This window comes from Nelumbo lutea, chromosome 4, assembly GCF_056320005.1.
Source record: "Nelumbo lutea isolate HS-2025 chromosome 4, American lotus-T2T, whole genome shotgun sequence".
NCBI lineage: Eukaryota > Viridiplantae > Streptophyta > Magnoliopsida > Proteales > Nelumbonaceae > Nelumbo > Nelumbo lutea.
In genome coordinates this window covers 81,207,098-81,230,028 of record NC_142687.1, presented here as the reverse complement: position 1 = coordinate 81,230,028, position 22,931 = coordinate 81,207,098, and the positions used below count along the sequence as shown (strand labels likewise).

At 38.4% G+C, this 22,931-nt stretch overlaps 1 protein-coding gene across 1 annotated transcript in view; it reads right to left on the bottom strand.

Moving 5' to 3' along the window:
- The window catches only part of LOC148861305 (lon protease homolog 1, mitochondrial-like), a 41,836-nt gene that overhangs the window by 13,060 nt on the left and 5,845 nt on the right, over window positions 1-22,931 (bottom strand). Inside the window, exons 3-15 of the mRNA XM_088985795.1 lie at window positions 22,065-22,256; window positions 21,876-21,941; window positions 19,882-19,923; window positions 19,583-19,705; window positions 17,644-17,742; window positions 17,338-17,403; window positions 17,146-17,232; window positions 16,889-16,928; window positions 10,985-11,156; window positions 2,504-2,628; window positions 1,722-1,852; window positions 1,511-1,615; window positions 1,187-1,300 (exon numbers count right to left, since the gene is read on the bottom strand). Coding sequence (XP_088841921.1) covers window positions 1,187-1,300; window positions 1,511-1,615; window positions 1,722-1,852; window positions 2,504-2,628; window positions 10,985-11,156; window positions 16,889-16,928; window positions 17,146-17,232; window positions 17,338-17,403; window positions 17,644-17,742; window positions 19,583-19,705; window positions 19,882-19,923; window positions 21,876-21,941; window positions 22,065-22,256 — 1,362 coding nt within the window. The remainder of the gene's footprint in view (window positions 1-1,186; window positions 1,301-1,510; window positions 1,616-1,721; window positions 1,853-2,503; window positions 2,629-10,984; window positions 11,157-16,888; window positions 16,929-17,145; window positions 17,233-17,337; window positions 17,404-17,643; window positions 17,743-19,582; window positions 19,706-19,881; window positions 19,924-21,875; window positions 21,942-22,064; window positions 22,257-22,931) is intronic.

Below are 22,931 nucleotides of genomic sequence, written 5' to 3'. Positions count from 1 at the left end.
ATTGCTTTCAGATTATGCTGTGGAGGCTAGAAACTTTTTTTCTCATTAGTAATCAATAAGATATTTCAGTAAATATGAAGAAATATGGCTAGTAAACTATTTAGCAAACTCAGGGGCAAGCATTTTTTTTTTCTTTTTGAAGGGCTACATAACAGGGGGTTGCCCATCCCCCAACCTAGGTGCAGGAGGGACTTGATCCCAAGTGTCCACTACGACCAGCAGGAGACCTTACCAACCAGCTGGCTGGCACCTTGCAACTCAGGGACAAGCTTTCAAATTTATCTGTTTAAAGGCTACTAAGGAATTGCATTTTTGCAACACAAAAATGTTGTACCAATACCGATCTGCAGGTCCATCAACAGTAACATTCAATTCTTTTACTTAATTGGCACATTGAGAAGTGTCAATATTTTCTTGATCTCAGTTAGATAATCGAGAGCCTCCATGGCCCTCAACCCAATCCATTGTTCCATCCAGTAGCATTAGTTTAATTTCTCCATAGCTAGGGATGTACAGTGAATACCATTAGCTATTTGAGCTCCTGTTAGGAGGGAAAGCACCTCACCATTGGTCAAGTCCACATCACCAATGGAGCTCGCTACAAGCCCAGCAAATGCTTCCATTCCTGTTAAAATAAAACAAGAAGAAGAAGAAGACAAAAAAACTCCAACCCCTCTGGCCTGGGATTCCATTGGAAGGTGAAGTCAAATTGAAGCTTCACTTGTTTATTGGTCAGATGTAGGGCAATCATGTTGCAATATGGTAAAATGTGAAAATGAATAGAAACAAAAGAAATTAAGCTTGTGGTCTCCAACTTCCCTGCTAACATAATATGCTTCTAAAACAGTTTAAACACACTCCAGCCACAAACTAGGTAGCATCTAAAAGTCACAGCTGACCTCCAACCTTTAAATCTCTAAATTTATCCTTGAACTCTATTTCTTAAACCCTGTACAAATTATGTTTAACTGTTATTTTCTTCTCTTTAATCCAGAGTAAAACAGACCTGTTTAGGATTTATATGACATCATGCAGACATACATGCACAAACAGGATTCAACCCTCAAAATATCTATATATTTTCTGTCTGTTACTACCAACAAAACCATAATTTGGGAAGAAAGAGTGCAAATGACAAGTCAAAGAGAAAACTTTTCTGTGGTAAAACCCATAGATAGTCACTCACTTTTGATAAGTCTATAGGAACATCAAGATAGTGGTCAAGAAAGTTTGCATTTTGCTCTGGATCAAGAAGCTCCAACAATGCACTTGCAGGATCACCAGCATGCCCCCTTCCCAACTGTTGTAATAAACATTTTCATTAATGACAAAGCCAATTGGTTAGAAAAAGAAGGTCTACCACGAATACAAGACAGAATAGAGACTAAAACTCATAATGACTCGAACAAAATGCTTTACCCAAAAACTCATTGCCTTCACATTCAAAAGATGCACTCAAAGAAACAGATCCATTCAGCTGAGATAGAAAAATGGAAAACCCACAAAATACCTTGTCGATCTCATCTATCAAAACAAGAGGGTTAGCTGTTCCAACATTTTTCAGACACTGCACCATCTTTCCTGGCATGGCACCTATATAGGTTCGACGATGCCCCTGAAAAGTAGTAGAAGTTAACAAGGCAAGAAAAACAATCCTTCTGCTGTTATGATAAAGATCTATGTATTGATGGATCACTTTATCAAAGAGTTCTCCACTGTACCTTAATTTCAGCTACATCAGCCAATCCTCCTACAGAAAACCGATAGAACTTACGATTCAAGGCACGTGCAATGGAACGACCAATGCTGGTTTTACCCACTCCAGGAGGCCCAGACAGGCAAATGATTTTTCCTGCAATTATTACACAGAACTCCAAAAATAAGATGCTAATGTTTTCAAAGTTACAGGGAATGAATAACATTAACATTGCTGTGGATCAAGTTTAAGATATTAATCAGAAGAACCAGATGATCTTTGTTTATGGTACATAGGAATGAATGCAGTAACGTGCATAGAAATGCCCGATTTGACATTTGACCTGTCTAATGAGGCCCAGTCCTTGGTCAAGTTAACTTTTACAGTACTTAGACCCATCTAGACTGGCATGTCTGAGTGGCTTCTCAAAGGTCATGGCCTGAGCATGGTCAGATCCCAACCCAGCTGAAAGTGGTACCCCATCACTGGTTATCTCTGTCAGGTTCCAATACTCTTGCATCTGAGCATGGGCTTCATATATAGCAAAAGCTGTAAATGATAATATGAACCATCCTTTCCCCCCCTTTCATAGGCAAGGCATTATCAATACGTCATATATGTAAATTTTGGACAACTGTAAAGAAACCATTTTTCTGTTAATTCCATGGCAACACGTCTGACAAACATTTCTGAAACAACATTTTTAGGAAATGGTTGCTTTATATAAATTTTACATAATCTAAAGCAAAGATGCTAGGCAAAATGTCAAATTTATCAGACGAAAAACTGTAAATGGATCTCACTAACCTTGAGAGGTTCCTCTAAGTTTTCCAACTGCAATGAATTCCATTATTCGCTCCTTAACATCAGTCAAACCATAGTGATCCTCATCTAGTATTGTTTGAGCACGATGGACATCAAAATTCTCATCACTGCATTTTCATTTAGCTAACAAAGTATCAACTCCGATATCCAATAAGCATAAAAGCAATTGAAGTTTTTGACAGATTTACATTAAAGGTTTAAGAAACATATTTGAATATTGTCCCACCAGACTTCTATCTTGGGTCCTTTCTTTTGAAGAGTCTTGCACACGTTAAATTTTAGGTGGAACATCTCCCAACAGAAAGTCCTAAATTTATGTCCAAATAGATTTACATTAAGGGTTTAAGAAATACATTTCGATATTTTTTGAAAATTAACCAGGAATTATTTCATTAATATAAACAAGAATGTACAATGTGGATTGTAAGGGGTAGAGTTACCCCAAAGAGTATGGATATTACAATTGAGCCCAGTACAGTTGCTCCCCATCAACCCTTTGCCTAGCTAAACAATCTGCTAGTCCATTTGCCTCCCTTGGGACCCATTGAACAGTTACTGTCGTTCCCCTTAGTAACCATTTGATTGCATAATATATAGATATATATATTATGATATATAATAATATATATTATAATATATAATGTATATTACATGTTATAATATATTATTATAATTTGGTTTTAACCAAAACAACTCAAATTTTCAATTTTGTTTATTTCAGTTTTAGTTCAGTTTTCATTTTTTAAGTTAAAGTTTTTAAAATTTTGGTTTATTCAGTTTGTTTTTAACTGAATAAACCAAATGCTCACCCCTAACAGAGTCTGCTCCCATCAAAATTAAGTTTTATATCGTTTTCCAAGGGTGGAATCCAGGGTTTGATAAATTTTTCTTTCCTTGTAGACAATGAAGCCACATCCCTCCAACTCCTTTTTAAAATACCAAAATTATAGATGAGAACAGGTCCAAAGATTTGATCCAGTGTATCACCCTTATTAAAATGCATTCAATAAGAGCTTCCAAGTGCCTTTCCTCTTCCTTGAAGACTCTTGCATTTCTTTCTTCCTATACTGTCCATAGTACAGCAGCCCCAGTGCACCTTCACATTACTCTTCCACTCTTCTTTGGTCATCTAAAAGTCCCACCTACAAACAAACTCTCCAAGCTTGCAGGTGGAGTCCACCTGCACCCAAGAAGAGAAAAGCACCAATCCTAAATATCGGTAACAAATGAACACGAGATAAAAAGGTTTTCAGCAGTTTCACCATTTTCCTTGCAGAGCAAACACTAGTTTGGGGACAAACACACATTTTTACTTCTTTTTTGAAATAGCTCCTGAGTTTTGATTTTATTAAGATGAATAAAAAATTATTAAAACAGGAAAAAACAGGATACAAGGAAAGGTGATAAGCAATCACCCGAATGAAATGAAAAACCCAAAGTACAACTGACTAAAGCTTAACACCATTGTATGCCAAACCTCCAAAAACCCAATCACCCCGACAACCAAACCCCCAAACAAGAAAAAAGCACTAACATGACACAGCAAAGAAACCTGGACAAGAAAACCATACAGCACCCAAAACAAAATAGAACCCCCATCCGAGACCCATAGCTACAAAGAGCCTCTATTTTTCCATGATAAACCTCCCAACAAAGAGCCTCTATTTTGAAAGGAACCGGTTTACACCAAACCTCAAGCATCAAAAAAGAGGATCCAATGGAAATAGGAGAAACCAGCGTCTAGGAGGCATAAGAAAAAGAGCCTTTTGGGTTGGAAGTCCAAATTCTCTCATCAAACTTGAGAGGGTCAACAACTGAATCAAGGATTTGTAGTAAATCAGTGACTAGGGAACACTCAAACCACTCAGGATCTGCTACCCACAAGTTGTTCCCACATACCTACTCAAGAGCACCACCACTGTGTATTGGGAACATCTCCCCATCAATGACAAGGGTGATATTCCCAATGTGCAGTTGTAATGTCTCGTGGGTAGAGATGTGGGAACAGCTCCTGGGTAGATCTGAGCCCCACTCAAACTCTCTTAATCGTCTTTTGAAACCCAGATCCTACGCCACCCCATCAGATACAGAAAAAAGGAGGAGATAGGCTCATTTTATTAACAAAGAGATGGCATAAAGGGAAGATAAGGTGTCTTAATAAAGTAGCATCTCCCACCCAAGGGTCCTCCCAAAACAGAATTTTAGACCTTAACTATAAATCATACCTAATAAAGTTGAGGAAAAGTAGGATCACATGAATAGCTTTCCAGGGAGAGGCCAAAGTTGCTCGGGTGGATAAACCAGCATCCTAGCTATTTTGCATCAAGCCATGTATACTTACTATCACCTTATGCCAAAGCTTCTCACTCTCCAAAGTTAGTGCCAAAACCTGAAGAGGCTATATGGCGCTACAAGAATGAAATGAAGAAATTCAGTTGGTTGACAAGGAATATGTTGGTTACTGTACAGTGGGTAGGGAGATCAGCAAATACTTTGTCAGATGTGTTAGCCAAGCAAGGGGTAAATAGGGAAGAATTGTTTTGGGCTCAGCTGTGATTCCTGTATTTCTTTCCTAGTTTACTTGTAAAATTCAAGGAGGGGCTGCAGCTCGCGCCTCTTCCTCGGATGTTGTATGAATTCACAACTCCAAATCAACTTCTGAATTAATAAACTTATTATTATTCATAAAAAAAAAAGTTAGTGCCAAAACCATTTCCCTAACAAGGCTTGATTTTTACAAGTCGCATTACCAACCCCTAGGCCTAGCCCACCTTGTTTATTACTTGTACTTATCGTTTCCCACTTGACCAGGTGATCCTTCTTCGATTCTCCAAGATCCCAAAGAAAATCCCTCATTAGTTTCTCCAAGATCCCACTAGAAGAGTTTTTTAATTTTTTTAGGAAAGGTTAACCAGATTTCATTAAAGCAAGAAAAGTACATGAGAAGATGTACATAGCAGCGGTAGAACCCCAAAGCTTACAGAGGAGTTCTATCACCATACAGATACAGTTCTTCCAGAAATACACCCCATTTGGCTAAACCATCTGCTATGTGATTTAGTTCCCTAGGAATCCAAGTTAGTCTTGCATTTAGGCAATTCAGGGTGTCTCTAGCCTCTGCCAAGAGCCCAAGAAATGGTTTAGTCTCCAAGGAATCCAAGTTAGAAGATTTTTTTTATCAGAAAAAATAAATAAATAAAGATTCATTAGATTAAGATATGAATTAAGTTTGGTACAACGTCAGAACACTACAACCAACCCAGATATACAGCTTTACACTTTTGCCCAAAACAAAGTATGTTTGTTAACCCCCCCCCCCACCCACCCACACACACACTTTGCTACCCCATTTGGAGTTTTTCTAGTCCAACTAAATTTGGTGTTGAGTTCTCTTGATAGGTTATCTATCTCCCTGAATAAGTGCCAGTAACTCCAATGTGCTGAAATTGATTGTCTTGTCCAAGATATGACCAGTTGTGAGTCCCCTTCCACTTCCAAATCTTTGAGACCAAGCTGTTTTGCTAGCCTTAGAGAGTCCTTGTAGCAATGCCAAAATTTCATCCCTAACCTAGTCACTGAAACAATTGATCCTGAATAAATGGCCACCACCATACCTGAGTAATTTCTAAAAGCTTCCCCTATTCTGCTGTTCCCAGATTTCTAAAAACTCCAAGGTACTAGAAGATTTGCCAAGCTAGATTTGATCAAAGTCATTCTCCCACCTAGAGAAATGTAGTTACACTTAAGCTGCTTATCTTTTTTCAAACCTTTCTACCACTAGTGTCCAAAACCTACTACTCCTTGGATTACCCCCGAAAGGCATACCTAGGTACTTCAAGGGCCAAGCACTCATTTGACAACCTAGGACTTCAACAATTGCTTCTACTTCATTGTCCTCCAAATTCACTCCAACTTATCTCCAGGTTTATTCTCAGACAAGAAATTTTCTCAAAAGGACTCAATAACAATTTCAATCTCCTCACTTGCTCAAATCATTTCCATCACAAAAGATTATTGCATCACCTGCAAATTGGAGATGAGCAACCACTACACTGTTTCTCCCTTTTCTCCAGCCTCTAACTAGCCACTCCCAGTCTGCTCTGGAGATTAACCTACTTAGGACATCTGCAGTTAAGGTGAAGAGGAAATATAATTCAATATTGTTCCACCAACCTTCTTGCATCTACAAGACTACAAACATGCACAAATGTGTGAATAGGAAAGGGTTGAGTTTTCTTTTGAAGAGTCTCACACATGTTAATTTCTAGGTGGAACAATTCCCAACAGAACGTCCTAAATTTCTGTGTCCAAATGCATTCAACTAGCCAACCCCACAACTGAAGAGAACTGAGGATAGCTCAAGAAAAGGGTGCACAAGAGAAAACTCCAAAGGAATCAAGGATCCAAACGTAGAGTTGGAAGTGGAAGAGTCAAGAAAAACAACCTCAAGGAAATTGATTAAAACTAAGGCCTCTGAAGATTCAAAGTCCCTTAAACCACTACTTAAACCCAAGCTGCAAGAAAATCCGGAATTTGAAGTGGAAACAACATGAGAGATGGGTTCAGACTTATAGGAAGAGATAGATCAAATGATTGAAAAGAAAACCTTTAAAGGTCTATCCCCCACCAGAGCTATTCCTAGAATTTAATCCTATTACCCAAACAAGCATCAAAATGGACAAAACCCAAAGAGATGCCAAAGACACTCAGGCAACCAGCTCGAATTCCACCCATTAGCATCCGTGCCATAAATGTTCAGTATGACATGTGCTAAATATTATTAGTATCCAAGGAAAATCTCCACAACCATTTCCCTAGCAATGCTGAATCCCTTACCAAAAAAGTGCTGAATTCCTATTTATCAATCTCTTCATAACCAAACTGCCATCTTTTTTGCTCTTGGTAACCATAGCCCAATGGTGATCCTTTCTGTTCCCCCCTAATTCCAACAAGAAGTCGTCAATAATCTCCGTAAGTCTATTCACCACCGACACTAGGATTCTGAACACCAGGAGGTAATAAATGAATAAACTGGCTGGCATAGATCTGATTAAGAGAATTCCACCTCCCAAGGATACATAATTCTTTCTCCAAGTGGCTCATTTCTTAGAGAACCTATCTACCACAGGGCTCCAAAAGTTCTAGCTCTAAGTTGTGTCCTAATGCCTTTCCCTTCTTAACCTCATTTAAAAGCTCCATCACTTTGAAGGCTCTAATTTTATAAAAGTGCATATTATTTCTAGCTATATCAGAACTACTGATCCCTGCCCAGCATGTGCCCTCTATATGCTCTTCATTTAGTACTTTTTTAAAATAGATCCTCCATCTTTCCTTTAAATTGTTTTTTGAAGAGTAAAGAAGAAAAATTTTATTAAAAGAAAAAACAGGTACAAACTGTTTAGGTGTCAAGATAACACCCCACATCAAAGCAAAAAGCATACACCAAAACTTCAGTCCAGACTGAAATGATTCACATTACAAGTTTGAATCTCAAGGATGTCCCAAAAATTCTCAGCAAAGTCTGAAGGCCTGATTTGCTCAAATTCTTGGAGAGATGACCCAGCTTGTGATAAGATTGCCAACCGAGGCCACAATCACTTCAATACTTCTTTCCTTTCCTTCAAAGAGCCTCCTATTCCTTCCCACCACAGAGACCAGCAAACTGCAAAGGAAATGCAGCTCCAGACCAGGTAGAGAAAATCTTTGCTGATGTTGATGGCTGGAAGATGGGAATCCCAAAGAGGAAGGAGTAGAATCTCCAGATGAAATTTGCTAACTGGCAGGAGAAGTACAGATGAAAAACAGTTTCCTTGTCTGACTTGCACATATAACAATAGCTAGCCAGATAGATTCCTCTACTTTTCAAATAATCTGTTGTAAGAACACTCTCCGTTGCAGCCAGCCAAGCAAAAGCTTCAACTCTCACGGGTACTGGATTTCCCCAAATTCCACTTATTTGATCATTGGATTACACTATCCTTGATGAGAGCCATATAAAATGATTTCACTGAAAATTTTACATTTCTACACTATCCTCTTTGATGCATCTAACATCAGAATCTCTATTTTTTTTTCCTTTTTTTCCATCTTTCCAAGTTCATAAATTTCATTCTCTCCCTCTGTAGTGCCTAGCTTATGGTAAAGTTTGTTATGTGTCTTAAATTTAGCTTCACTCACTTTTTTCTTCCTTTTTCTTTTGTCTGATTTTATGTTTTCCAAGCTTTCTACATTTCATTGATATGTAAAGAATGAATTACAATAACAAATATGACATGCACCCCAATTTCATAGGCTAGCCCCACCCACCTAACCCCAATTTCATACTCTTTAATTATATTCATCCTTCATGGGGGTTCCCATTCTTGCCCACCCGAATATAAATACTGTTCTTAACCCCTAACCTGTCTAAGGCATCACCTAAGCCATTGGATGATCTATGGGTCTATATAAAAGTTTCCCAAAATTCACTAGCCACATAAAGTGTTTCCCTCAATATGCCTATAAATCCAAGAACTACTACTATTGGTTTTGAGCCAGTGCAAAACTACCCTTGAATCCCCTTCCACCAACAATTCAAATCTAGTAAAACATCAATATCCTATAGGATTGGAAAAAATAGTCATGATGTTTGCTTGGCTGTTTCTAAAGACTCCACCTATGCCTGCTTGATAGTCCTGGATTGCCCAAGCAGAACCCATCAAAGTTTAACTTAATGAGATGAGAAGTGAGAAAAAATACGGAGAGATACCTAGCAGAAGATGAACATGCCATTACCAGCCAACCCCAAATAATATCATCTGTGAAAAGGGTAAAAAAATCTTCGTATATTCTACACAATGTACCAAATTCACCACAATGCTTCCCATCAAAATTTCTTCATATATTCTAGTATTCCTTTCCTCCCAGACAGTCAACAATACAAAAAAACCTATACATATCCACACCCCTCCCATTGTATTCAAGCCCAAAACAACTCATCGAGCCCATCTTATTTTAATTACACTACCACATCCAAGCCTCACTGGTCCCATCAATAGAGGCTCTTACTTCACACCCAACCAGTCGTATTCCTCCAAAAAGAGAAAATTTTGTTCTACCTGACTATCCCCACATATAAAGCAATAACTCTAACTCATTTTCGTACGAAGTTAAACCAATCCATCAATTGAACCCTGTTCCCCAATAGAACAATGATCAGATAACTTCACGACACATACAGCCTTCCTCCTGGACATAGGTAAGGCCTCTCTCAAGGAAGAATTAGAAAGTCAATCTCCATTAATGCCTGACCTCCTTGGGCAATCCATCCTGCAAATACACCTTGAAAGAGTTAACCTAAATGACTACTCATTCAATGGGATCATTGCCCTATGTCCTGTCTATGGAATTGCAAAAAAGTCAGACTCTTTTTCGCTAATCTGATTGGATGAGGCTACAAACTCGACTTATTTAATAGGTTCTTTTTTCTCATCATGTGACATTAAAGGAGATCTCTGAATATCTCCTGAATTGATAACCAAGAAATTAGTGTCCCAAAACCCTTCTAGTTAATGCTTCAAACAAGGAGCTTATCTTCAAAAATTCTGAGATTTCTCTCCTTCCATAAGCACCAAGTTACAGAAGCCAGGATCACACCCCATAATTTTCTTCCCCTCCTATTTAAGCATCAAAACTTCTAGGATTTCAAATGCTCCTCCAAAGTTTTTGGCAGGCACCAGCTGAGATTTATAAGGTTGTACAAGTGCTTATACACTCCACTAGCTATTGAACAAGTGAGGAATAAGCAATCTGTGTTCTCTCTCTCCCCTTCATAAAGCACTTTTGAAGGGATATGAGGCAGCCAAACTTCCTTATATGGGAAATCTGTCACATTAGGCATGATAAATTAATACTTGTTTTTTATAAAAAGGTTGAGTATTGTATTGATGTATACTCATTAATATCAGTAACTATATCAGCACCCATGTACACCAGGGTACCATACAATGGGAATGTACATACATCTTACAAATAAGCAGGGGTGCTCATGGTTTGGTTAACTGAACCATGGGCCTTTTTTCCAAACCAAACCGGTAGTACCAGTTTTTGGAAAACCAATAACCAAAACCGAACCGAAGCCAATCAGTTAACCGCCAGTTCGGTTTGTCAGTTATATTATATTATAAATAATAAATAATATAAAATGTTATATTATATTATAAATAATAAATAATATATCACATATTATATATTATATATTATATATATATTTATAATATATAATGCATATATATGAAAAATATATATAATATAAATATGTGCATACTGGTTGGTTCGGTTAACCGGAATTTTTGGTTCGGTCTTGCCTGTTCGGTTTGGTTTTTCGGTTTTTCATGATCACCCCTACAAATAAGCTTTCAGTATCAATAGAAACATTACTCCTACATAAATTTATAAACATATAAAAGAGTATTACAACAATACCTATAGTTTCCCCAAGGCAATGCAGTGAGCCAATCTAGATAGTTACGGGTAACATTGAACTCACTCGAACTGGCCTCTAGAAGCTGGAGCTTTGTTAGCTCCTCTTCTATAACTTGCAGAACATGTGGTGGACATCTCTCCTTATTGGGTTCAAGCCTTTCCCTAAACTTTGCTGCAGCAACAAAAGAAAAGGTTAAGGAATTTATTCCAATCACATGCCAATAATATGGAGTTACCCAGGAAAGGTAAGAATGGATTCCAACCAACACAGCAATAGAAGAACACACTAACATAAAGAAAACCACAAACATATATCCAAATATAAGAACAAAGCAGCCATAAATGACCAAGCAGTAAAAACTAAGTACAAAAATAGATAGTGGGCTTATTAGGGTTGGATGATCTGAACCTCAAAAGAGTAAAGCGGAAGTTTATCTTAGAGGAAAAGATAAGATTCTATTAAAAATCCACTAGTTTCATCACTATTCACAGGGTATAAGAAACTTAAAACCCCATGGACTCAATGTTCAGATACCAAAAATAACTTCATAAATCTGTATTTTTATAAAATTCCTAAACTAGTACTGACTTCAAGAGAGAAATCTCTTGGACCTTACTTGATCCAACAAAACTCAATTTAAATTACAGACAAGACATTCCACGAGCTTAAGGGGCAGGCCTTGATGAACCCCTGTTCAAGGGTTAAAATTTGACTTTTGACCAGAAAAAAAAATATATATTATAACCAATCGGTAGAAACCAGCTTATAATGTGATTGCCAGATTATGCTTGAGACATAATTCTTTACTTCTCTGCTTATGTGAAAGGATTGCCAGATTATAACCTTGGGAAGCCTCTTGTGAAAGGATAAATACTCATGACATAATTTACAGAAAAAGAAGAGCCATTTTTAACTTCTCTCTTCATGTTTGTGTTATGTACCTGAAGGACAGGGAATCAATTGCCCACCTCCTTATCAATTGCAGTGTTGCCCAGTCTTTGGCAGTTTACCCTTGAGATCACTCAGGGCAGTAGCTTCTATTGGGCCCCTCCTAATAAATTTTTTTATTTTATCTTCCAATGTACTAAGTGAAAGCTGTGTCAAAGGGGTAAATTCTTCTGGAGAGCAGTCACCCACGCTGTTTTGTGGTGCATTTAGGAAGAATGTAATAAAACGATCTTCACAGTCGGCCCTCTTCCTTAGAGGGTATTAAAGGAAAATCTTGCATCTAACTTCTTCTAGGTTGATCAATAGCTTTCAGTTTAGAAGCGATCTCATTTATATTCTTGGTTGATCAATAGCTTAAGCTGATCAATAGCTCTCAGTCACCCATGCTGTTTTATGGTGCATTTGGGAAGAAGGTAATGAAAGGATCTTCAACAGTCAGCCCTCTCTTCCTTGGAGGGTATTAAAGGGAAAATCTTGCATCTCACTTCTGGAGATTGTCCACATCCACTTCAGCATTGCCCTCAGGCTTATCCATGACTTTTGTCTGAAATTTGATAGGAGGTATTGGGGGTCACATTTCATATGCTAGTGGTTGGCTTTTGTGGGCTTTCAGTGGCTAATTGGTGAGGGAGATGCTTCAGAAGCTGAAGTAGCTTTCCTTCTGGGGTTAAGAACTACTAGAGCTTTTTTTTTTTATAGGAAACTATAATTTTCATTAGATAAAACCAGAAGAACAACTGTCACCTTCTAAAGTAATAACTTAAAACACTGCACAAAACAAAACCTCCCGGTTCACCCCTTGTTTTGCTAGGTTGTCAGCTAAAACATTTGCTGACCTCCTAGACCAATACACTTGTGCACCCAGCTCCCTTGTGAGGCTCAATAATTCCCTTACATGTTGTCTAAGGGACCATGTTCCCAAACTATTTGATTGCAGCCAACCTACTACTAATTTTGAATACCCCTCCACTTCTAACTGTTGAAAACCCAATTGCTTGGCCCATCTGAGCCCCTGGAGGAGAGACAGTACTTCAGCTCTAAGTGAGTCCCCCAAACCTATTGGACCAGAACACATAGCTAGGATTTTTCCTTCCACATCTCTAAACACACCCCCTATTCCAAAAGGTCCAGGGTTTCTTAAGAGAGCTGCCATCAAAGTTCAGTTTAACATTACACTGCAAAGGAGGGGACCAAACTGCTTGTATGGTAGGTGATGAAGTAGAAGACCATGCTAAAATACTCCAGCCTCCAGTCAAATCATCTATAGAGACATCCTTGAACAAGTCAAGAGTTTTCAGCCAATGTACTGCCTTGATGGTGATCCCTTCAATAACTTCAGGAGCTGATTTTTCTTTCCCTTGGAAAATCCTATTATTTCTCTCTTCCCACACTGCCCGCAAGATAACTGCCCTTGTTGTTCTCCACATCACCCTTCCTTTCTTCTTTGGTTGTCAGAAAAAGATAGGGTCAAATAAATCCGCTACGCTTGTGGGAGGAGTCCACCTACAATCAAAGAGAGAGGAGAACCAATCCCAAATTAGAGCACTAAAAGGACAATAAATTAATAGGTGATTCACCGTCTCACCATTCCTCAAGCAAAGGCTACAGACATGAGGTGACAAGCACCGATTTGATCTCTTTCTTTGAAGCACTTCCAAGGTATTGATTTTTTGGAGAACCACTTCCCAACAAAAAGCCCTTAGTATTGGGGGTACCAGAGCACTCCATACTTAAGGGGATATAGGTTCGAAAAGGGGAATATAGGTCTGGGAATCTATACTTAAGGGGAGATTCCCCAATCCACAAGTCCTCCCAAAAAAGAATCTTATTACCCACGCAAGCATCATACCTGATGAAAGGAGAATAGACAGGCAAGATACCAACAATATCTTTCCATGGGGAAAAGCGTGAAGCCCTTGGGTCGAGTCCAGTGTCCCATCCATTTTCTGTCATTCCATGAATACTTATTATCACCTTATGCCATGAACTCTCTTGCTCCTTAGGAAACAAACCTCCATAACCATTTGCCTAGCAAAGCTATGTTTCTTATTCTAATATTTCCAATCCCTAAGCTCCCTTTGTCTTTCTTTCTAGACACCACTTCCCATTTTACCCTATGATCCTTTTTAGTATCTCCAGGCTATTCTAGACACCACTACCAGTCATGATGTGGATCCATGGAGATTTGCTCATTTTTCAAAAGAGATCAGGGAATTCCGGAATTAGAAGTTGTTTTTCCCTGTTTCTTTACATGGATTCCAAGGGAGTTTAATTCTGCGGCTGATTCTCTAGAGAAATTTGGGAGGGGCCAGAGATCCTTTGTATAGTGCCAATACCTTGCCTATGTAAAACCTGATTTTGGGGTTTTTTGGACTTTTTTGTTTCTTGTGCACATCATTCATGTACACCCCCCATCTCCTTTTGTTTTTTTTATGAATAATAATAAATTTATTGATTCAAAAGCAAATTTAGAGTGAGTTCATACATCATCCCAGCGAGAGGCGCGAGCTGCAGCCCCTCCTTGAATCTTACAAGTAAACTAGGAAAGAAAAACAAGAATCACAACTGAGCCCAAAATAATTCTTCCCTATTTACCCTTTGCTTAGCTAGCATATCTGTCAAAGTATTTGTGGATCTCCCCACCCACTGTACAGTGACCAACATATTCCTTGTCAACCAACTGAATTTCTTCATTTCATTCTTGTATCGCCACATAGCCTCTTCAGAATTTTTCAACCAACCCACCACCACTTTGGAGTCCCCCTCAATTATTAGTTGTTGTACCCCCAGCTGGTTTGCAAATTGCACCCCTTGTACAGCAACTAAAAGTTCTGCCCTAATGGAGTTCCCAAATCCCAAGGGACCTGAGTAAAGCAACAAAATCTCTCCCTTCGCATTTCCCAAAGCACCCCCCATTCCGGATAAACCTGGATTACCCATGCTACTTCCATCAAAGTTCAACTTTAGTGAGCCTTCGGATGGAGGAGACCAGCTTGTAATTGATTTGTCCTTTAGAAATGAACACCTCGCTACTACTGACCAATTTCTCCAAAGGTCATTAAAGAAGAATTGATGAAAGATTTCCAAGGTCTTAAGTCAATGTATTGCCCTATTCAACACACAGTCTTTCAAATCCTGACTGCTCATTTCCTTTTCTTGAAAGATTCTAAGATTTCTTTCTTCCCAAAGAGTCCAAATCAAAGCAGCACGAGCACATCTCCACATAATTCTCCATATTTTTGTAGGCCAATAAAAGGTAGAATGGTTGAAGAGCATGTGAACTTCTGCTGGTAGACTCCAACTACCCCCAAACAACGAAAGTAGCCAAGCCCAAAGGTCTGCAGAAAAGGAACAAGATATTAATAGATGGTAACAATCCTCACCGTGAGCTCTACAAAGAATACACCAATTAGGAGAAATACAGAGGAAAGGTCTTCTCTTTTGTAAATTATCTAAAGTGTTTACTTTCCCATGGAATATTTCCCAACAAAATGCCATAATTTTTGGGGGAACTGGCCTACACCAAATTTCTTTTGACGGAAAGGGTTGGTGAGTAGAAAGTTGAGAGATGGACTTGAAGAAAGAAGCATGAGTGCTTATCTGGCTTGGAGGGATCCAAACAAACCTGATTAAGACAACCAAGCAAAGCAAAAAGAGAATCAATTTCATCATCCCTAAGACATCTACGAAACCCAAAATCCCAAATAGGATCTAAGGGTGTTCCCAAAGGTGAGTCAAATTTTGAAACCACCTCTTTTTTGTACAAAGAAATATAAAATAGTGAAGGGAACAAATCCTTTAACGGTGTGTCTCCTACCCAAATATCCTCCAAAAAATGGACAGAGTTGCCAGAACAAACTTCATACCTAATAAAATTGAGGAATTGAGAAAGGGTGTTGTGAATACACCGGCATCCCATCCATTCTCTGACCTCCCATGAATGCTTCCCACCACCTCATGCCACAATCTCCCTCTTTCCAAAGGCCATCGCCACAACTATTTCCCTAACAGAGTTTGATTTTTTCTAGCTATCCTCCCAAGTCCCTCCTAAAGAGATATAATTCCTCTTCCATGAGGCTAATCTCTTCTCAAACTTTTCTATCACTGGGGTCCAAAATCTACTCTCCCTAGGATTTGCCCCTAAAGAAAGCCCTAAATATGACATAGGCCAAGCAGAAGTGGAACACTCAAGACACTCCGCAATAGCCTCGACCTCCCCTACCTCCAAATTTATACCCGCTATGCAGCTCTTTTCCAGATTTATTCTCAAATTAGAGATACTTTCAAAACCTTTTATTAGCTCCTTTAGGTTTGCTACCTTTTCGCTAAGACCTCCTTCACAAAAGATCATTAGGTCATCTGCAAACTGAAGGTGGGTGACGGGAACTTGGTGTCTCCCTATTCTCCAACCCCTAATGGCATCTTCGCTGTCAGCCTTAGTAATGATCCTACTAAGCACATCAGCTACTACGGTAAAAAGGAAGGGCGAGAGTGGATCCCCTTGCCTAACACCCCTGCAAGCTGGAAAAAAGTCCCTCACCATACCATTTACCAAAATAGAGTAGTGACAAGTACTGATACACCCAAAGATCCAATTACACCACTTGTCCCCAAACCCACAGTTTTGCATAACTTCTAATAGAAACTTCTCCTTTTGTTCTTGAATGAAAGTTGCCTTTTTTTCAAAACAAAACAATTAAAACATGTAGGGAACTCATAGAATTACCACATACCTAAAATCGAGGCCAATCCAATGGTTGGATGATGAAATACATGAGACCAAATTGGCCATAAAATCTGAAAGTGATTATCATTGTAACTATCCTCTTCTTTCTAAGATGCTTCTTGGACTTGGGAGTTGTTTTCTGATTCAATTTGCAACACACATGCAGTGGGGGGGGGGGAGGGGAGGAGAGAGAGAGAGAGAGAGAGAGAGAGAGAGAGAGAGAGCTAACCAGAAAGTGCAGTTTTGTCATCAGTCTCCAAACCAAGCTCCTGGAGTAAGACAAATGAAGTTAGATTCATGAAAGTCCATGATAGTGAGAAAGAAAGACATATCAAAGCAAAACATTTTAAAATCCAATTACAAATTTCAATCCAGCAAGTATTTTGATCATAACTGTTTTCATGAAGAGAAACAACCAGAAATATAATGGGCATGAAACTTAAATAAATAGCAGTCAAATTCCTTCAAGTATAATGAAATACAGACCTTCTTTATTGCTTTAAGCTGTTCATTCAATAAATAGCGGCGCTGCTCACCACTTATTTTCTCTTCAATTGCTTTTGCTATTGATTCCTAGCATAGAACCATAAGAAGATAAAACTTGAAAGATGTGTCACAAAATGAAAGAGGAATCAAAATATGCAAGTACATGAACTGATAAAACCAGATAGCAAGTACCTGTATCTTGCTAATCTCCATCTCTTTCTTCACTAATTCCAGAGTCAGATTTAAACGCTTGTACACCTGAAAATGGGAAAAGCATTGCAAGAGAGATAGAGAGATGAAATAGACTATTATAACAATAGAATTCTGAATCGAATATTCAAACCGCAACATTTCAAATGAAAAAAAAAAAAGATGCATGGGAAATTAAAAAAAAAAAAAATCGCTAATTCAGAGCTTCAGTGGACACCACAATGATACACATTCTTATGCAAGGCCTTGGATGTACTAATATATTTTCTCATAAACAAAGCTTCTTACATCTAGTTCTTCAAGCACTTTCTGGCATTGCAATTTGTTTGCTCCTGAAATAGCAGCTCCAAAATCCGCTAGCCTTGGAAAATTGAAGTCACCTATATGCTGCAATTATCAAAAGAAAAGGTGATAAGAAACCAAGGAGGGATTATATAATGCAGTTGACTGTCAAGTAATCCATAATTGTGGAAAATATAATAGACTTGGTACTCCATTCTTAAAGTTAGCACCTTTTTTAGCTAAAACAATCTTCCAAGCATCTCCAAGACATTCAAACAGCAATGTCACATACTAAATGCAGGAAAAGAGAAGTGACTCAGTAATTACCATTGCATAGAAACAGGACTAAGATAACACGGACGACAACTATCAAAACCCATCTTATATCAATTATGTTCATCTAATGAGAAGTATCACGACCTGGAAGTTGTGATGGGTTACACTTCTTCTATTTGGTGATTGAGGTTTTTGTGGTGCAAGGGGTTTTCTCTGTGTATCTTTTCTCTTCCTCCTCTTTTAGTAAACTCCCTACTGCTTATAATTTATAAACCCCCAAAGCTTTGTTTCACAACAATGCTTTCCAAGTAGACAAATGAAACAAACACCAAAAAAACATCCAACCCCACTAAAAAAAAACAGAACATAATTGACCCAACTCTCCATGACCTTATTTAGAAACCTCTTTGTTCTCTTGCAAATTTTCTTTTTTTTTTTATTGATATTCTCTTGCAAATTTTCTTTGACTTCTTCACCTTCTTAGTAGGCCCAACTCCAAACAGTTTTGAGACCTAGACCATTTGAGGAGTTTTCTGGCTGTTAAATCTTCCAACAGTGTTAGGCTTCTTCTTCAAGTCCCTCAGTGTCCTTTGGTCATCAATAATTCTTTCTAGTTCTGACACCATGTTTCTCTCAAAAAACTGATCTGGCACCATCTTTCCCTCTCCTCTACAACCAAATCTATCTCCTTCGAATGGACTTGACTTTATTCTATCAAAATCTGACCTTGAATTGACATCAATCTCTTCGGAGACCATACTAAAATATCCTACTTTTTGTTATGAGTAATGAGTGATTTTATTAAATATCAGAAAACATAACTGATACACATAGGAAGCTTCCCACATTGAGGCACAAGATGCAGATGATTTATGTAGAATGCCTGCTTTGATGGCCTCCCTCACTGCCTTTTAATCCTTCCATCGAAACAATGGATCTCTGCAAGCAACAACAATCCGGAGCTTGAAAACTTCCTCAAGAAAAAAAAAAAAAACAGATTCAGGAGAGTTGGGATTGATATAACATCTTCAGTCTTGACTACAATTCTTACAGCCTGTACGTTTTCCCATCTTCTGTTTTTGAAATCAAATCTTTTAAAACTTCCCACAGCATTTCCTATGGCCCTGAAAACCTCTGTATACCAGGCATGCAGCGAAATCCCATAGACATCGATCCAGACATACCTCGTTTTCTCTACTTCCACTCGAAAACTGGGTGACCAGCGACTGAAAATGATTTCGAGGTTCCTCTTTTTTCCTATGCCTTCCCTTGCTAGGGCTTCTACCATGTCTCTTTTCCATCTAAAACTGAACAAAAATAAGGATGCCCCCAACCTTCAAACACAGAAGAAACTTAGGTTTCTCCATTCTTGGTTTGCCCATTTCCCCAGATCTCTAATGTCAGGATCCAAATGGACAAATCAACCTACTAGACCTTTCTTTGACCTTGCCTCCGTCACTGACACATCTCTCGTTGTAATTGATGGTGTTTCTAACCACGACGCCACTTCTAAACCCTGCTTCATATCAATCGACGGTGTTGCAACAGGGATGGTACCATTGTTTTTGTTTATCTGGGACCTGTTCTCCGGTGGTGATGATAATAGGTCTAACACTCCTAAATTCTAAAGAATAGAATATTCCAAATGTGTATGTAAAAAAGGACAAACCTGGGTATATGTCTGGACATGATCCCTCCATAAGGAACTCGTCTTAAGAACATCCCTTAGGGTTGCTATAACTTCAAAAGATGTGGCCTTGATAACATCATCATCCTTATTATAAGGTTTCTCCTGCAAAGCACATAAAAACCCAATGAGAAAGGTAGATATGCAAGTTGAATATCTTTCAAACAATCAATATGAGAATCCACATCAAATAGCTAAGTTTCTTCATTGTATTACTAAAAAATAAAATATCAAAGTTACTATGCTAATTGAAAGAAAAGGTTAAGACAGAGATAGCATGCCTTGAGATGATCAACTTTAACAGTCAGGGGATCCTCACTAACCTGCAGAAAAGAAAGTCATAAGCTTTTGCTTTTGGGAACTTATCATAAAGGGACATTTAAATATATAATACTTAATCATAAATATCAAATTTATTTTAAAAACCTTTTTTTTTATAAAAAAAAAACCATTAAAACATTTGAAGTAAATGAAACCATCAATTCTGGCTTACAAGATGCCAAAATTATTTTTTATAATAAAATAAAATTTACTAAAAAAAAGAAGATACCCCTGATGAGGAGACATCACCAAAGTAAACAAGGACCAAATAACACACAACTTTATTACTTTCTACCAGACCAGATTCAACTGCACCCAGGACAAACATAAAAATACAAGGAAAACCTCTCAGGGATTCAGAAAACCAAGAACTCTCCAACCTTTTGTCTTCCCTTTTGGCTGTTACATCTCTTCTAACAAACCTGATCGGAGAACTTGGATGGAGCACCCTTCAGGCTTTTTCTCGGTTTCCTCTTTCTGGAGGTCACTCATTCAGGAGCTCCAAAGCCAGCATTTCCCAGCTAGGAAGATTTGGAATCACAGAGTCCCTCATAAAATTTGTTTTTTTTTTCTTATGGGAGGCTGGTTTGGGCAAAATAAACACCTGTGATCTTCAACAAAGAAAAAGAAGGGGCAGGCCGTATCTCTTGCCTCATGTTTGTGTGCTTTGTCTACAAGCTGGGGAATCCACAGATCATTTACTCCATTGCAGCTTGAGCACAAGGATCTGGCAACTTTGTCTTTCTCTTGTTGGTCTCTCATGGACCACTCTGGAGCGAGTCTGATTTCCTTTTGCAATGGAAGTGTGGTGGTTTAGGTAGAAGAGGGAAGGTATACTGGGATTTTATTCCACATTCTGTTATGTGGGACTCATGGGAGGACTCAGTCCTGGATCTTGAGTCAAGTATCTTCAATAGATGTAATTTCTGGGCTTATGCTTGTAAAGAGTTTGAAGGCTTCTTACAAGAAGACGTTCATAGATGCACTTCTTTCCTGCTCAGTTCGTCCCCTAGAGTGGAACATCCCCTTGAGCCTCTAATTGGCATGATTTCTGAGATGTCTCTTAGGTTTGATGGCAGCTCCATCGACAAGCCAGGTCCAGCCAAGATTGGTGGTATTTTAGTTTCAAATAGAGATGAGATCCTTTGGGCATATAGTGGGCCTATTGGGACGGTCAACGCAACTAAGGCAAAGATCTTAGCAGCTCTTACTGGACTCCACATTGCAAGTCAATTGGGTTTGCATAATCCGCTGGTTGAAGGTGATTCACTAAACACTATCAGTTGGCTCAATGCTAAACAGGGTGGTCCATGGAGGCTTGATCATTTTTTAGCCAAGGCTTTTGATCTGGCAGCTTCCTCGTCTATCTCCTCTTGGATTCCCAGGGAGCAGAATGTTAATGGCAGATTCTTTGGAAAATTAGTGTGAATAGGCTTAACTTGTATAGCAGTTCTGTTGTGCCCTGATTTTTTGGCTGGGCACTCCCCTGTTTTGTAAATTCCTTTTCGTTATCCTAATATTATAACACCTTGTTATTTTCTTCAAAAAATAATTATTGCAAAACGCTAAACCATGCAGGATATCAACTCTATTACTTTCCCCCAGACAAGATTCAACTGCCCCCAGGAAAAACATAAAAATGCAAGGAAAACATCTCCCTCCCTCTGTCCATACCCAAAAATCAGACCCTTAAAAAAGCACCAAGTCACCCCAAATACAGGCCTAAATTTCCCATTAAAGTTTAACCCAGGAACTCTGCAATAAATTTAAGATACCAAATTATTGAAAAACGCAAAACCTTCCATAACTTCATAAAAATCATCAAAGACATTGCAATACTTTTACAATTATCAGAGATATTTGGCAAGAAAAAATTATGCTTCTCATGTAAAATGCAACTTGAGTAGAGACAAAGCAAAATTAAACAGGTTTACATGCTTCAAGATAAACTTACTATCTCAGCTATCCGAAGTCGCCTATGACCAATAAGCACAACCTGATCTCCTTGGATACTAGTTATCTGGTTCATCAAATTCAAGTGGACAACAGTATCATGGAGGTTCCCTTTAGAAAGTTTCTCACTACTAGTTATTTGAACATGTTAATGAAAGAGGTCATTCAAAGCTACGGAGAACATGTGTACCTGGGCTAAGGTGCCAACTTCATGAAGACGGTTGAACAATTCTTTTCCTTTAAGGTCATATATGTTCTTCTCGGTTTCTGAACCAGCTGCAAGACTAGGATCTGACCCCGGTTCATCTTTAAGCAAAAAAGCACCTGCATATGGGGCCTGTCGCTTACGGTTTTCCACCAAAGCTGCTAATAGTTTAGGATCCTACAGGGGAAACAGAAATTTTGCTCTGAGAACACGCAACTGAGTTACATCTCTACAAAGTAAATTTTTGGCAACAAAACAACTGATACAAACACACACACACACACACACACACCATTGGCAACAAGTACAACCCACAGAAATAAACCACATCATGAAATAACATGTAAAAACAAAGAACCATCAGAACTGAAACAGAAAATTGCAGATCAACTAAACAAAGAACTGTAAGAACTGAAACAAAAAAACGCAGATCAACTATCTTATGGATGTTTAGTAAACTATAAGAAATCAACAATCAAAATACAGCAAGTTCTATGGTGAGGAAAGAGGGAAAAAATCTAATTCGGTTGACAAATAAGGAAAAAACAAGGACCTATGTGAAATTATAAGTAAATAAATACTTATCATTCTAAAATTGGGGTGGGAGGCATATAGAGCTTTATGTCCAAGTTGAAATGGCTATTGTGGCAGGTTCTAATGGAACTTTCCCTGGTGTTGGATTTGGTCCTGTCATCCCCACAAAAGTATGTTATTTCATGTGGATTAATTACCTCAATAAGATCCTGAGTTAGACAACCTCTTTATTGGAATTAAGGTACGGAACAATCAATGTGTGTTATGTGAATCATCCCCAACCAAATTCAATAAGGTATATTCTTATGCATTGTAGCA